General features: G+C 42.1%; 1 protein-coding gene across 1 annotated transcript; it reads left to right on the top strand.

Moving 5' to 3' along the window:
• Nucleotides 1–1,290: 1,290 nt before the first annotated feature.
• Nucleotides 1,291–13,584, top strand: LOC128453419 (fibulin-7). Its single transcript, XM_053436309.1, has 8 exons — nt 1,291–1,906; nt 3,204–3,366; nt 4,899–5,075; nt 8,133–8,258; nt 8,345–8,482; nt 9,307–9,444; nt 9,874–10,012; nt 11,953–13,584. Exons 1-8 carry the CDS (start codon nt 1,829–1,831, stop codon nt 12,323–12,325), a joined length of 1,332 nt encoding a protein of 443 aa, XP_053292284.1. The 5' UTR covers nt 1,291–1,828; the 3' UTR covers nt 12,326–13,584.
• Nucleotides 13,585–14,763: the final 1,179 nt, after the last annotated feature.

The following is a 14,763-nucleotide window of genomic DNA, read 5'->3' as shown; positions in this document are numbered from 1 at the left end:
TTCCACCCTGCCTGCTGCCAGTGGTTGAGTATGTACTAAAACATTTTGAATACAAATAAAGATATAACAATGTTTACGAGTAAAATGAAAAGTATCACATTAACTTTAGTTCTTGAGTAAAAATGATTAAATATGTACTTGCTTTTGAATATGCATAAAATATTATTGCTGCAGAAATCAAATCAGAGAAAAAAGGTGTGTTTGGAGACAGGCTCATATTTGTGTAAACTATGAGCCAGTGTGTTTGTTTGCATCTGTGTGTGTGTGTGTGTGTGTGTGTGTGTGTGTGTGTGTGTGTGTGTGTGTGTGTGTGTGTGTGTGTGTGTGTGTGTTGTTTACACTATTCCACCAGGAGCCAGGCTCTCCTCCATGTGTGGAGTGACCCCAATCACAGGATCATTGCGGCACAGGAGACACAAACACGATAAACAGGTGGATTTAGAGACAAGCTGCAGCAACTGTGTTGTCTATCCAGCAGGTGGCAGGGTTTCCCCTCTCTATGAGGTACAGAGACGGCTTCCATGAGCTGCAGTGGAGTAACAGAGAACACATCTGGACACACAGGTAAATAACCATAATACAGCAGTGTGTGAGTGTTTCTGCAGAGGGTCACAGAGGTCAGGAGTGTGTGTCCATGTAAAGTTTAGACCAAAGTATAAAACTGTTTAAAACAATTGATTTTTAAACATAAAACTTGAACCTTAAATAAGATGTTGGATGTGTCTCTGTCTTTATACTGAAAGCACTTTATTATTATTATCATGTTCATTGTTATTAATATCATGTGCATAACCGGTAATTATCATGGGCAATAGAAAATTCTCATTTGTCATTTCCATTTCTGTTCTGTTATTTTTTTAATGTTTGTAACTTACTCCCCGTTACACTTGATATTTTTATACTTTAACAATAATTTAACTATATACCATTGTACTGTTATACTATTATATAATACTTTGTCGTTGTGACTCTGGAGCATCATCTACCACAAGAATTACCCTTTGGATTAATAAAGTTTTTGAATATACTAAACCGTCTGAGTTCCACAGGCCAGGCTGGGTTCTCGTATTATGGAGAGACCCTTCTCCACCTCCTCCTCATCCTCCTCCTCCTCTGCACAGTCGCAGTCCTCCCGTCAGGTGCCAGCAGGCGTCGCTGCAGCTCCACACATTCAAATCCGTAAAATAATCGCCTATAGTGAGCTTGCGCCACGTTAACGAGCCAATCATCACAATGCATGTCCATCAGTGTCGTTTGTTAAATCAATGGAAAAGGCTGGAAATTGTTCGTCCTCTTTCAAGTCTGCAAAATATTGTATCAGTGAATACAGTGTATCACAGATCGATAGGTTGGTTGTTATAGACGACACATGTTGACACGAAGACCTTTATATTCATTTGAGTTTTCAAGGAAGAGAAAACAAGTCAATCTTAATCCTCAATGGCCCTGTAATAAAATCTAATATGGCTTTGTCGTGTATTTTGCCAAACGCAGACTTTGGGACTTTGCATCGTGTTGGACTTTCCTCCTCAGCAGCCGAGACATGTATAAAGAAACGCTTTACCGTGTTCGGGTCCATATCGGTGGGAGGGATTCTTGTTGCAGGAGGAAACTTTGGTGGTGGTGTGCAGAGCGCACAGGCTGAACCCTCTAAGCGCGCAGCTCCACGCACCAGAGCGCATCTCCCTCTGACACCTGATGAGCGTCGTCCACACAGGACCTCATCCTACAACTGTTCCTTTGGATTTTTATCAAAGCCCCATAAAGAGAGAAGCCTGGTAAATCTGCGAGAACATCAGCAGTGAATTCTAAACTGGACTTTTGAGAGATGGAGTTGTCTTTTCGACGCAGGTGTCTCCTGCTGCTATGTTTCACAGTGATCCAGAGTGGCCATGCTGCAGTCCAGGTAAGAGCAGTCCAGTTTACTTAACACAAGTTTATGTAAAAACTTCTTGTCATTGACTTGTCCAACTTTGACACTTGTCCGAACATCTGGAGCCTGAAAATCTGGCTCAATTGAAGTGAATATGACTATATCAAATCCTATAATCTGACCAACCTCTGGGAATATCAATATCAGGCCTTCTTGAGAAGTATTTCATTTTAATATGTTAATAATATTATCCACAAAGACTCACAACAACACGCAACACATTCTTTCTCTTTTTTTTGCTTTATCCAGCTCCCATCTGTTATCATTGTGTAATAGGACATTGTTATGTTTTGCATGGTTTGTGATCACAGTTCACAGTTTCTACTTGAGAAATTACTTAAAACCTTGTGCTTGAAGAACAACCATGGCTGCATCTGGATTTGAATCCTCTCATGTCTTGTCAGCTGGTGGCATTTTCCCTTTGCCCGGGGCAGAGCACTATCTGATCTCCAGCACAGGTCCACGCTATGTGAACAATGTGAAGTTTAATGCATCGAAATTGGTCGTTACCCTCAGAATGCCTGTTCGGGAATTTAAGGTATGCCTTCACAGAGAAAATTGTTCCAATGAGCATGTGATTAATAAACCCTGCTGAAAGGATTAGAGGCACTTTCTCTGAAGAACTTTGCATCGGCTTGACAAGCTTTCCCCCCCTCAACTATAACTGCCAGTGGCACCCAAGCTGTTTGGAGTCTGCCCGCTCGCAGGATTATCAACTGAGCGTATGCCTTCCTGCCACCACGCGAAAATATACAGAGGAACAACACTTTGTCCCTCCGACATCTGCCAGGCAGCTTTTGTCCAGCTGTGTCTAGAACTGGTAGAAAGTGGAAAGAGATGGAAGGAGAGATGGGAGGCCTTGAATATCTCAAAAGTGAGTGCAATGAGGTGCAAGTCGATTTCAGTAAAAGAAATCAGGGTGAGTGAGCGTGCCATGTGAACACAATAAAAACATGTCACTAATACGCCTTGTCAGACTTACATAAGGTCGGTTAATATCAAGGAAAACATTTTGTAACCTTAACGACCATGTGCCCACTAATAAGATGGATTTAGTTTCAATGACATCATGTTCCACAGCTGCACATTAATGTTTATTGACCACTCATGGTTTTTTTTTAAATATATTTTATGACCATTTAACTGAGGCAAACCTTTTAGTTCTGTGCTTGTTTTACTCGATGGAAAGTGGTTGCATGTAGTCACATTTTGCCAGGGCTCTGTTGCAGCTCCCTGACGCTGCTCACGGTTGCTCGCCCTGTGTTCACAGACGTGCATGGACAAGCACCAGGTGGTCGGGGTGCTCCGTCAGATGGAGAAGTTCCTGAAAGGTCAGGAGATGCGATTCACCGAGGGCCTCAGGATCATGAAGTCCAAGCTGGCGACGCTGCAGAACTCTGTGTCCAAGTTGCCTCAAGCAGACCAGTCAGGCGGTGAGTTAATAAACTGGTATCAAACACTCGTCATAATCAATATCATTGTCAATGATAGAGGCCTTTACTTTTGGGGCAGGCTATTGACTTGACATTGTAGGAAAACCACAGGTGTTTTTCACAGTGAGCAGTCTAGATATGGTCATATAGTTCACTATAGTATTTCATACATAACAAGCGAAATGGAAACTATTACATTCTCTTCCTTGTTTTACAAAAGACTGCGTCGTGCAATTTACTAAGATATAAATATAAACATTAATATGATTTCTGACCCATCTATCTATCCATTTATCTATCTATCTATCTATCTATCTATCTCTCTATCTCTCTATCTATCTATCTATCTATCTATCCATCTATCTAAAGATATGCATAATTCATCGGACAGAATAAGTCTCACACACAGTATGAGCTTGGCTGTAAAACTTGAAGTAGATCATCATTTAACCTGTGATGTTTTGGGATATTTTATGCATTAGCTTTACCAAAAAGGACCCTTCCAATGAGCAGTTATTTAATTTACATCCTGTTCAGAATAAGGATTTATGACTGAGGTTTTCTTCCGTAGTTCAGTGGTTTCAAAGTCACAGCATTTTTAGGAACCAGGACAGCAGAGAGCCAGATATTGCTTCTCGTATTATGGGATTACAGATTCATCAAAACTGCACGAGGCCATCTCAGTTACAGAGCTGCATACACTCGACAGGGGGAAGTAGATTTGTGGAATTGTGTTGTTTGGCAGCAGACAAGCATGAAGCCAATTTGTTAGTGATGGACCAGTCCAGTCCATAACTCTGTGGAGAGCACTTGGCCAGACAGTGGGAGGCTGATACTTAACATTCGCAGCAATAAAGGCCCAGGAAAAATGAAAAGAAGAGTAAAATCATTGCACGGCCTCGGATCAGGATCAAATTCAAAAGTATTTGGATTTGGTTATTTTTATAATATGATGCATTTATTGCCCTTACAGACACTGATTCCACGTGTTCCCTGAGCTCTGCCATTTTGTTCACAGTTGTCTGAAAAACATCTGACACAAAGATTGGTCAGAAAAGGCCTCAGTGAGTCAAAGTTGGCTGTCGTTGCACTGCAATAATAAATATGAGCTGGACAACATGGAGGTCTGGCACTCAGAACCTATAATATAGGATCTGAAATGTAGTGTTTTCACTTGAGGTTGATAGAATAGGAAACAATTTCTCACAATCCTCCAAGTTGGAAGAAGAGTGAATGGTTCAAAGTCGGAAATGTAATCCATCCACACTGTTTTGTAATGTGATTACATTATATATATATATTACACACGTTCAGCATAGCATCTGGCCCCTGCGTGGTGCAACTCTGACTCACAGGAATGGCCGTTTCTCTGCTAACTGACTGCAAATGAGGCGTTTGGAGCGTACCTTCCCATGAAGGCTCTCCGCTGACTGCTCAGTGACATGTGTATATCCCCAGGCAGGGAATGCCAGAGGATGTTGGGAGGCTCACTCCACATGTGACCAGCCTCCCTCTCGTGCTCTCTCCCACAGCTTCCACCACCTGCCCCTCCCTGGAGGCCCCAGCTCACGGAACCAAGTTTGGCTCAAAGTACTTTGTCGGACACGAGGTCCATTTCACCTGTTCTCAGGGCTACCACCTCCTCGGCTCAGCCACACGTGCTTGCCGGGACAACGGCACCTGGACCGGCATCAGTGCCATCTGTAAAGGTGAGTTTATTATTTGTTTAGCAACTTACAGAAATCCCGGGGCTATTAAAAAACCCTAACCCTAACCCTGACCCCCACACACACATACACACTCACGCACCACATGGTTTAACCTTTACTGTAATACTTGCAACTTGCTACTGTTTATAACTAAACCTAAACTTGAACTTTACCTTACCTTATTTTGAACACCTTAAAATGTAATGATTAACGTTATGGGGACTTCATAAGAAGGACAAATCCCCTTAATGTGACCCTGTAAACAGATTATGGTCCCCACAACATGAGTCATATCTGGACACACACACACACACACAAATTGTGTACTTCTTTCTTAGTGAGGACACTCATTGGCATAGTGAACCCCCTTATCCTAACCCGAACCATCCCACAGCTTAATACTAATCCTTAACCCTTACCCTAACCCTGACCTATACCAAATACCCGAAAAGCAAGTCCTAAGTGGGTCAGAACACGAGGGCCGGCCAAAATGTCCTCACTCCGTAAGGTTAAGCCTCGAAATGGTCTCACAAAGATATTGTACAAGTACACACACACACACACACACACACACACACACGAGCACAGAGATAACAAGCAAAGAAAAGGGCCATTCTTCAGAGGGGCAGGAGCTCCTCAGCATACTGAATGAAGCCCTCGTTAAAATGGCATTAGATGTCTCTGGACACAGAAAAACACCTGTACTGCATTCCACCCAGGGCTGCTCTCCCCTCCAGGTTTGTCCTCCTCATGAACAGTTACTGTAAGATAACGCCCTCCCTCTCTTGCTCATGTTTCCCCTGGCTCTGTGACAGCCGTCCCACTGGACCGGGTTAAGTTCAGACATTATACCCACACCATCGTCTGATAGCACACAAGTATGCTAAGCACGCTATTGATAGCCCCATCAGCCTGCTCCGGTTGCGCGATTCCAAAAAATTCCAAGTGGCACACTCAGTTTAACATGTGCACATGTGTTTATTGACATTCATGGTTAAACCAACATGAGAAAGTTCCACTCTGCACAGTATTATCCCTGTTCATGTTTTTCAGCCCTGGAATCAGAGGTCTATATTTAGTCATGTCGAAAGAGCAGCATTGACAGAGTGTGAAACCCTCAAAAGTTAGGAAGAGTCTAAAAATATTCAGCGGAGTGAAGTGGGTTTCTTCATCTTCTGGCTCTGGGGTGGCCTCTGAGGAAGCCAAATAAATATTAAAGGGATTGGTTGTCTTCCAGTATCGTATGTCTTCAGTGCTGGAGCTCAAAGAGCAGCAGAGAACATCTGCACAACTCTGTGTCCTGACGACAGGAACAAAGATCATGAGGCATGACGTTCTTTTTATCCAGTTGGACATTCATTTATCCATTTACCTTCTGTTACTGTCAGCGGTTTGCAGTTTCTAGTATTTCTGGATTCAGTAAAGAGTATATTTTACTCTGTTGACCACTGTTTGATGATTAAATTATATTCATGCCAGATAAGTCAATAAACTTATTAGTGGATTAATGGATGGATCTGCACTTTACACTACATGTACATATGTATTCAGTATTGTAACAACTCGTATATGCTGTCATTTCCAACTTTACTGTGCTCTTACTTACAGCTAAAAGCATTTATAGCTATGTAAATTTGCACATGTTAAGATGGCGAAATCTTGCAATAGTAATGGAATTGTATACACTTGTGGATCGACTCATGGATCGACATTAGAATATTCCCATTCAGTCCCTAAATTAGATTTACACATAATTCTGTGAGAAATCAATAAAGATGTTGAAAAACATCCTATTTCACAATGTTGAAGAAAGAGAAAAAAAAAATGGATTTGCCCTCTGATCTAGAACCAAGCCAAAAGTTACCTGACCAATACTTCACCCTTCCACCAAGTTTCATGTTACTCCATCCTGTAGTGTTTGTGTTATGACCTAAACAAACTAAGATGTAACCATAACCTCCTCGGCAGAAGTAAATATAAACATGCCAAAGATAAGTTATCAAACCTAATATAAGTGGGTGAATGAATGGAACTACAATTTATACTGTTTATACTACCTATATATAAGTATCTACCTCTTAGATTGCTGCACTGGTCATTTCCAACACTACTGTGCCAGAGGCATTTAAAGTTACACCACTTTGTACTTCTTAGGGTGGAGGTCATATAAAGCTTGTAACAAAGTATAAATAAAGTTAAACGTTATTGAGAAGGTGTCGACAGAATGGGAAAAGGAAACAGTCTTCACATCTTCAAAACAACTACTTCCTTACTTTTCTCAAAACTGTATAAAGTGAACTATACAGTATGAATCCAAATACACCATAAACACCAACAACTTTTACTTTGAAGCTGCAGATGGATTTCGATTGAATTACACTTTAATAATGATACCCTTCTGATTCTTTGAATGTAGCCGCCACTTTTCCACAAATGGAACAAGTAAACGAGCATCACTGACTTACTGTCGACATGCTGGGCCCATAATGACAGTAGCAGCCTCTCATTCTGAAGTATCATTTATCAAAACTGGATGCATGGACTCATTCCCGCTCTATGGATGGATGGACGGCAGACAGGAAAGACTTAGAGTCTTCTTCACTTTTTTCCACCTTTTTTCCACCTCCTGAAACCTGAAGCGTATTCTTCATATTCATTTTCATTCATATTCTTTCAAACAGGATCGTATCTAGTCATCGCTTATCTTTATGTCTTTTGATAAATAGGAAATCCTACCATCATTTAGTATATGTAAAATATTCTATAAAACACGATGTTGGTTAGTAAAATTAACTCTCTAAAGTGAAAATAATATTAATATAATAATATCATGATTTGTATCAGTTTTAGGAAGTGGAAACTTTTTTCCATAAAAAAGGGTAGAGGTTTTTTTTATGTGGCCATAGAATATGTAAATGCCCAAAAGTAAATGTTGATGAGAATCAATAACATATTGAAAATGACAAAAATGACAAAAATTAGAACTTTCAGATCGAAACTCACTGGAGGTGTTGAAGAAGCTGCAGGTTGGAAGTTAATCTCCCTCTCTACCCACAGACATAAGCGAGTGTGCAAGTAACCCCTGCCAAAACGGAGGTACCTGTGTGGAAGGTGTGAACCAGTACAAATGCACCTGCCCTCAGAACTGGAGCGGCTCCCACTGCCAGCACCAGACCCAGACAGGTCAGTGCTACAGTCCCTACTGAGATCTGCTAATGCACATGTTTACAATGTCTATTTTAAGCATCATATGTCTTCCCCTGATGCAGCACCACCTGAGTGGAGCGTCATGAATGACCCTGCGTTCAGCCGCAGGCCTCGCTGCGCCCAGGTGAACCGAGCCCAACACTGCAGCTGCGACGCAGGCTTTCACATGAGCGGCACCTCCGAAAACAGCATCTGTCAGGGTGAGCTGAACTGATGTTGTCTTTAATTGATCCCTACAGGGAGACTGATGTTCTGCATTGCTGCTTGGTACGGAAATTTGACTTTGGCCAACAGATACAGGGTCAGTAGCTTCACCAAAGTAGAAAGTAAGGGGAGGAGAATATAAGGTTTCCTTCGACCCGGTTGCCATTTGGTAAACAGCAGAGTTTGTGCATTGTTTATTGCACAAATTGCTCATTTGCAGATAGTTGAGATATTCATTTTACTGGTGCGTTATAAAGTGTCTGAATCCCTCTGTAAACTACATGTCCTGTTGTTTCTGCTAGTGCTTTATTTATGTTGACGTTTGTGGTTTGAGTCTGTTTGTTTGATCCTGGCTTCAAATCAGATTCCCTGACCAACTTCTCGCAGAGTTGGACGGATAGCAAGTTATTGGGAGTTGGATGCTGTGATGATCCCTGAACACGTGAATCTTTCACTCCTCTAGTGATTAATGTTGTTACAAAATGAGTAGCAATCTGTAGAGCCAGTCTGTGACAAACAGAATAATCCTCTCGAGAGGTCACAGGCTGATTAGCATTCAGGTCACGGTTGCGCTATTTTTAAGATGTAATTGGTTGAGTAAGATTGTGAAATTAGACTTTTCAACCAGCTGCAACAAATGTGTTTATGTCCAAGATGATGAAATTGTATAAAGATGGAGCAAACGTACCTTTTGTCCTTACAGATCCTTACCAATATCCCAAGTTACTTCTACAGCATATGCACAAACCCTCAGTCCTGTCATGTGATTACATTTTAAAGGTGGACATGTATATGAATTTCTGCTTCTGCTCCTTGACAGATGTGAATGAGTGTGAAGTATACCGGCTAGACCAAGGAGGCAAGCTCTGCGTCCACGAGTGCGTGAACGTTCCCGGCTCGTACCACTGCTCTTGCCCCGGCGGCTACAAGTTGCTCCCAGATGGGCGGAGCTGTGAGGGTGAGTGACAAGGGGCAGCAGAGCACAAAGGCTCATTCAGAAGGGCCCTGGCTGCAGGTCTCACTGGGCATGCAGCTCCAGAGAGGAATACCTGCGAATTAACTAGACTTGAAAAAAGCCTCGTAGCCGCAGAGCTTTTAGTTTCTGCAGAGGTGTCTGTGCAAACCTCGCTACCACTTCCATCAGCACCCCTGGAGCTAACAGGGCTTTTGCCAGTGGAATGAATGACCTCACCGTCTCCCCGCAGAGAGAATCTTTGGGACATGAGGCGTTTGTGGGAGACTAAACACCAAAAAAAATAAAAAAAATAAACACTCCTTGCACAGCACCCACTGCGCACGCTGTGGTAACCAGGAAGCAGGGAGTCAGTCTGGCAAGTCTCTCTCCCTGCTTCTCGTTCTTACGGGCCTTTGCTGTTTTGTCCTCCAGATGTGGACGAATGCTTGAGCCAGCAGCACAACTGTAGCCGAGGGACGACTTGCATCAACATGGGGGGAGGCTTCCAGTGCGTCAACCCAGAGTGTCCCCGTTCTCATGGCAACATCAGCTACGTCAAGACGTCTCCCTTGTAAGTAGATATAACACCGGGTGGCATTTTTGTTTTCTCCCTCGCTTGTTGTGTCAGTGAATAAACCAGGATCACAGCTTCCACACTTAAGCATTCCAAGCTTCAGCAGATGATTGTCGTTAACTTTCACAAGATCCTCTGCATATAAATCATATTCAACCTTGTGATGCGAATGGGTGACGTGGAGAGGAAAATCGGTCATTACAGAAGTGCATTTAAAGTTCTTGGGGGTCTAATACAAGTTGGGTCTTATTTTGGTACCTCTGGTCATCGTTTTTGTTGGTTGAAATAACATTCAAGCCGCCATGGCAACAGCTTAGATCTGGCATCGCAGCGACATCACCACCGGCCAAGTTAACCAAACATTTTGGGGGTGAACTTGAAAGCTGCCAATGAAACCATGATGAAAACTGCTGTAAACATATATCTCAGTTCAGCCACCAGCCTCAACTTTGGCACACTGTACTTGCTGTAGTTGTGCATACGTAGAGTAATACGGTGCAATTATATACTATTCCAAAAAAAAATTGTGCATTCACTTTCAGTTTTACCTCCAAATAAAGTGGTTTAGATAATGTGGCATAGAGATGTTCCCATGTTCCCAGACCTTACTTCCATGAGTTCAGTGCTATTAAAACTAATCGAAGTAATGACAATTAAGAGTTGTGGTTATATCAGAATTACAGATTTCTGACATAGAACAGGCACACCCAGCAAAACTTCACCAGACAACGTCATTTATTTCGTTGTTTTTTAAAACCACGTAGAACGTTTGTGTCATTGCATCATTCATCGCCCTCAGCAAGGCATGAAACAAAGCTCTGTCTTCTTCTAGTGAACCATCACTGTGGTGAAATGCTGCTCCACTAGCAGCTAAGGGAATTGATACATGTTTAGGAAAACACAACGAGATATAAAGCAGGAAGAGGAGAAGGCCAGTAGTTGTGTCCTGATTCCATACTGTATACTCATGCCTGTGTAGGAAAATCCACTTCATTAATGGCATATCCCACAATGCAGTGCCCAAATGAAATTGCTTCTTACAGCTGCAAGAAATGAAAGCCCCCTGCTGGTAAAAATATCGTTTTCAAACATGGCAACATGTCCCCTTTGTGCTTTTAATATGATAAAAGACATATTTGGAAGAAAGCAGTAGGAGTTTGTGATGTCACAAACCTAACCAACCAATCCTGTCAACTTGTGGGTGGGGCTTACTGGAAAAGGCTCCTCACTTTCAGGTGGCACTTTGAGGGCGGCGAGATAGGAGCAGGGGCGGTGACATATCAGTAAGGTGAAGAGTTACATTTAAGTAATTTAAACAACGTGAGGGGAATTTTTTTTTATTCATCTGTCAGAAGTGAAGTAAGATTCTAACCTGCAGGGTTTATATATACATTAGCAAAACTTTCTTGTTGTTTCAACATGTTCTGCTCACAACAGCTTAGAGACTTCAGGCACTTGACCTCATATGTAATGTATGTTTGTGTCACAAAGAAACACTGTCATTACATGACAACTTTTAAACACACTGTCTACATATTCTTACACTCATAGTATATTATATTATCTATTGAATAGTCAAATACTTATATTTATACCTCTACTATATATCATATCATATTATCATCACTGTCTAACACTGTCTAACAATAACATTACCATCATATCATCAGTACTATTACCATCATCTTGCCACTGCACCTTATCTACCTATTTATCTTGTGTTTCTGTTTTTTATTCTTTCTACCTCAATATTTATTTTTATTTTATTCAATTGTATTGTATTTTATTGTATTCAAATATACCGGCTGCTATGACGATTTAATGTTCCTTCGGGAAATTTAATCGTCTATCTATCTATCTATCTATCTATCTATCTATCTATCTAACATGCCCTGTCATGGTCCCTCATTAACATTTGCTGTATTTCTGTCCTATAGTCAGTGTGAGAGAAACCCATGCCCCATGGACAGCCGCTCCTGCCATTTGGCCCCCAAGACCGTGTCTTTCCACTACCTGCCTCTGCCCTCCAACCTACAGACTCCCGCCACGCTCTTCCGTATGGCGACCGCGGCCGCCCCTGGGCGCACAGGCCCAGACAGCCTGCGATTCGGCATTGTGGGCGGAAACTCCCGGGGCATCTTCGTCATGCAGCGCTCGGACAGACAGACTGGCGAGCTGATACTGGTCCAGCAGCTGCGCGGGCCGCAGGAGATCAGCATTGACGTGGACATGTCCGAGTACAGCGACCGCGCCTTTCAGGCCAAGCACGTGGCCAGGGTCCACATTATGGTCTCACCTAACAACTTCTGAGGGCAAGGTTTGAGGAGGGAGACAGTGGACACAGAAGAGGAAGAAGAAAGAAAATCGTTCCTCATCCCCGATCAGAGATGAATTTATATGAGCTGCCAGTCGCAGGCCTAATTACCAAAAGAGTGGGAGAGTGACAAGACAATATTTAACAGTTATATTATGAATGTAACAGTATATGGCAGAAACACATCATAGAAGCTTCTTTAGTCAGGATGAGCTATGACTGATGATGTTTGACTGAGGGAGTCTGAATGCATGAAATCTAGCTAAAGCATAATGAACATGTAGGGAGGGATGGAACTATTACTGCTGCTTTATGTTTGTATTTCTGTCCATCATAGATCATGTCTGAGTAGCTCAGGGTCCGGCCCTGGGGCTGATGCACTGCCTCGCTTTATTGGTGATAAATCCCTATAAGACATTAGTGCTCCTGTGGCTCTAATTTATTGGAAATATTGTCGCTGGATTTTACATTGTAATGCCACATGTTTATCTTCTATAATATTCTGTATATTTGTTTTTTTTTGTACTAGCTTGCTTCATTTAAAGTACCGGTCATTTAACTATGGGAGTTGTTTTTTTTAAACAGTAGACGCAGTATTGTACCAGGGCGTTTGTTTTTATTCTCTATTCAAGAGTGTGGTCTTACAGGTTGAGAGCAGGACTTATTTATTTCATGTTCAAGTGTTGTAAGGCTTTCACTCAAAATGGTGCACTTGCTTGCACTTGGACAGACATCCTGCGCTTCAACATCAGCTCTTCCTCTCACGCTCAAGCTTCTGTGAACATAATCATCTCGGATTTCTCCTCTGCTCGTGGATTCTTTCTTCTGCACTTGAAATTCTTTGTGCAAAGTCGTTTTTTGGTTTTATTCACGCACAGAGGCAGCATGAGAATAACAACTGAAGCGCAAGCGAAGAAAGTCTGTCAAAGCAACAAAACAAAATCTGAGTAAGGGCATAGTTTGAGCTAAGCAGCGCTTATTTGAGTGCAAGCGCAGGGTTTTGAGTGAAAGCATAACAAAATCTGAGCATAAAATCCATTAGTCCTGTACTAAAGCTATTGAAAAAAGATAAGAAAAAAACTCCATAATATAACATTTCTCTGTATGTTACCCAGAAATTTTCTCATATTCTCATTTTCGAATTCATAGAGGATTTAGCGAGCTTGCCAGCGCACTACATAATTTATCTGGAATTTTAATTGTCTGCAAAAAAAATAAAAAATAAAGCCAGTCCAACTTTTCAGCATTTATAAAACTACCTCACTTGATGTTGAACAGTGTGCTAGTCGATGTTCTCGTGTCGGTGCTTGTTCTCATTTTACATCCGCTGAGAGCGAATTTTAACGAGCGAAACCGCAAACCAACACATAGCTGATATATAATTGTTGGATGGCGATGAACAGTTCCCTGAATGAGTGGATAAAAGGTTAAAACAGGAAGAAATATGTTTTTCATACGTTGACGCTGAGCCACTGGTTCGCAGTGAACACATGGCAAAAAAAAGGAGCCTCTCAGTATTCCTGTTTGAACTGAACACAAGGAACGAGATGTCACATTTCGAAAACATATCTCAGTGTGTCTATTTGTTTCAGAAAGAAGAGCCTAATGCTCACCACATGTGTTCTCTCAGCTTCCCTCGCTCCTCGGCAGGCTCCATCCAGGGGTTTACGCTGCAATAAAAGGAGGCCAGAGGAGCTTCATGCTTTCGGTGAGGGAGTGGATGGTGAGAATCAAAACACATGCCGCGACGGCACGCACTGCTTTGAAAGTGACATCGTGCCTTAATGGCAGGACCTAATTTCCTTCAGTAACCGGAACAGGAGTGCTCACATTGCAGCCTTTGTTTCAAGCTTTTCGCTCGGGCCGTTTGATGTTCACATGTTTCATCCATTCTCTGGCTGAGGGATGTTGCCAGCGACGATTGGAGAGCGCTGAGCTACATAACACAAGCCATTCGGTGGAGGGTAATGATGAAAATATACAGTGGGAGCCTTGAGGCGAGGCCAGCACAGTGTGGTCACAGAAACACGATGACTTTCCTTCTCTGTCTGCTCTTCCTCTTCATGCTCGAGGTGACTTCAGAGCATCATCATCATACATAAACGCAGGCATATTCAAAAAAATGCAGCAGAGTAACTCCAGTTTTATAGATCTTATTATTTGTTTTTGAACAATGGCTTCTATTTGTGAAAGGCACCCTGTCCTTTGTTAAATGTCAACGGTGAAGTTCTTGCATGAAATGGGCACAAATCCAGCAAAAGTGTGGTACATGAGAAAGTCTGGCATTTAGCTGCAGGGCTTTACTTGTGTATTTGTAGCTGGACTTTAAAGCTCCTGCACATTTTTTCACAAAAAAAAAGGATGAAAACAATCTCCTCATCGAAAATTCTTGAAATTCCAAGGGAGGTAAAATGTCGAGCTCCAGTCAATGCAG

The sequence above is a fragment of the Pleuronectes platessa genome, chromosome 12 (assembly GCF_947347685.1).
Source record: "Pleuronectes platessa chromosome 12, fPlePla1.1, whole genome shotgun sequence".
NCBI classification, from domain to species: Eukaryota; Metazoa; Chordata; class Actinopteri; order Pleuronectiformes; family Pleuronectidae; genus Pleuronectes; species Pleuronectes platessa.
Note: the sequence above shows the minus strand (reverse complement) of the source record. Positions and strands in the feature narration are given on the sequence as shown.

What these genes read in the sequence shown, in the direction of transcription:
- LOC128453419 (XM_053436309.1), top strand. Translation starts at nt 1,829, where the DNA reads ATGGAGTTGTCTTTTCGACGCAGGTGTCTCCTGCTGCTATGTTTCACA. An exon ending in GTGGCCATGCTGCAGTCCAG is followed by an intron (nt 1,907 to 3,203) that starts GTAAGAGCAGTC and finishes CTGTGTTCACAG; the next exon opens with ACGTGCATGGACAAGCACCA. An exon ending in CATCAGTGCCATCTGTAAAG is followed by an intron (nt 5,076 to 8,132) that starts GTGAGTTTATTA and finishes CTCTACCCACAG; the next exon opens with ACATAAGCGAGTGTGCAAGT.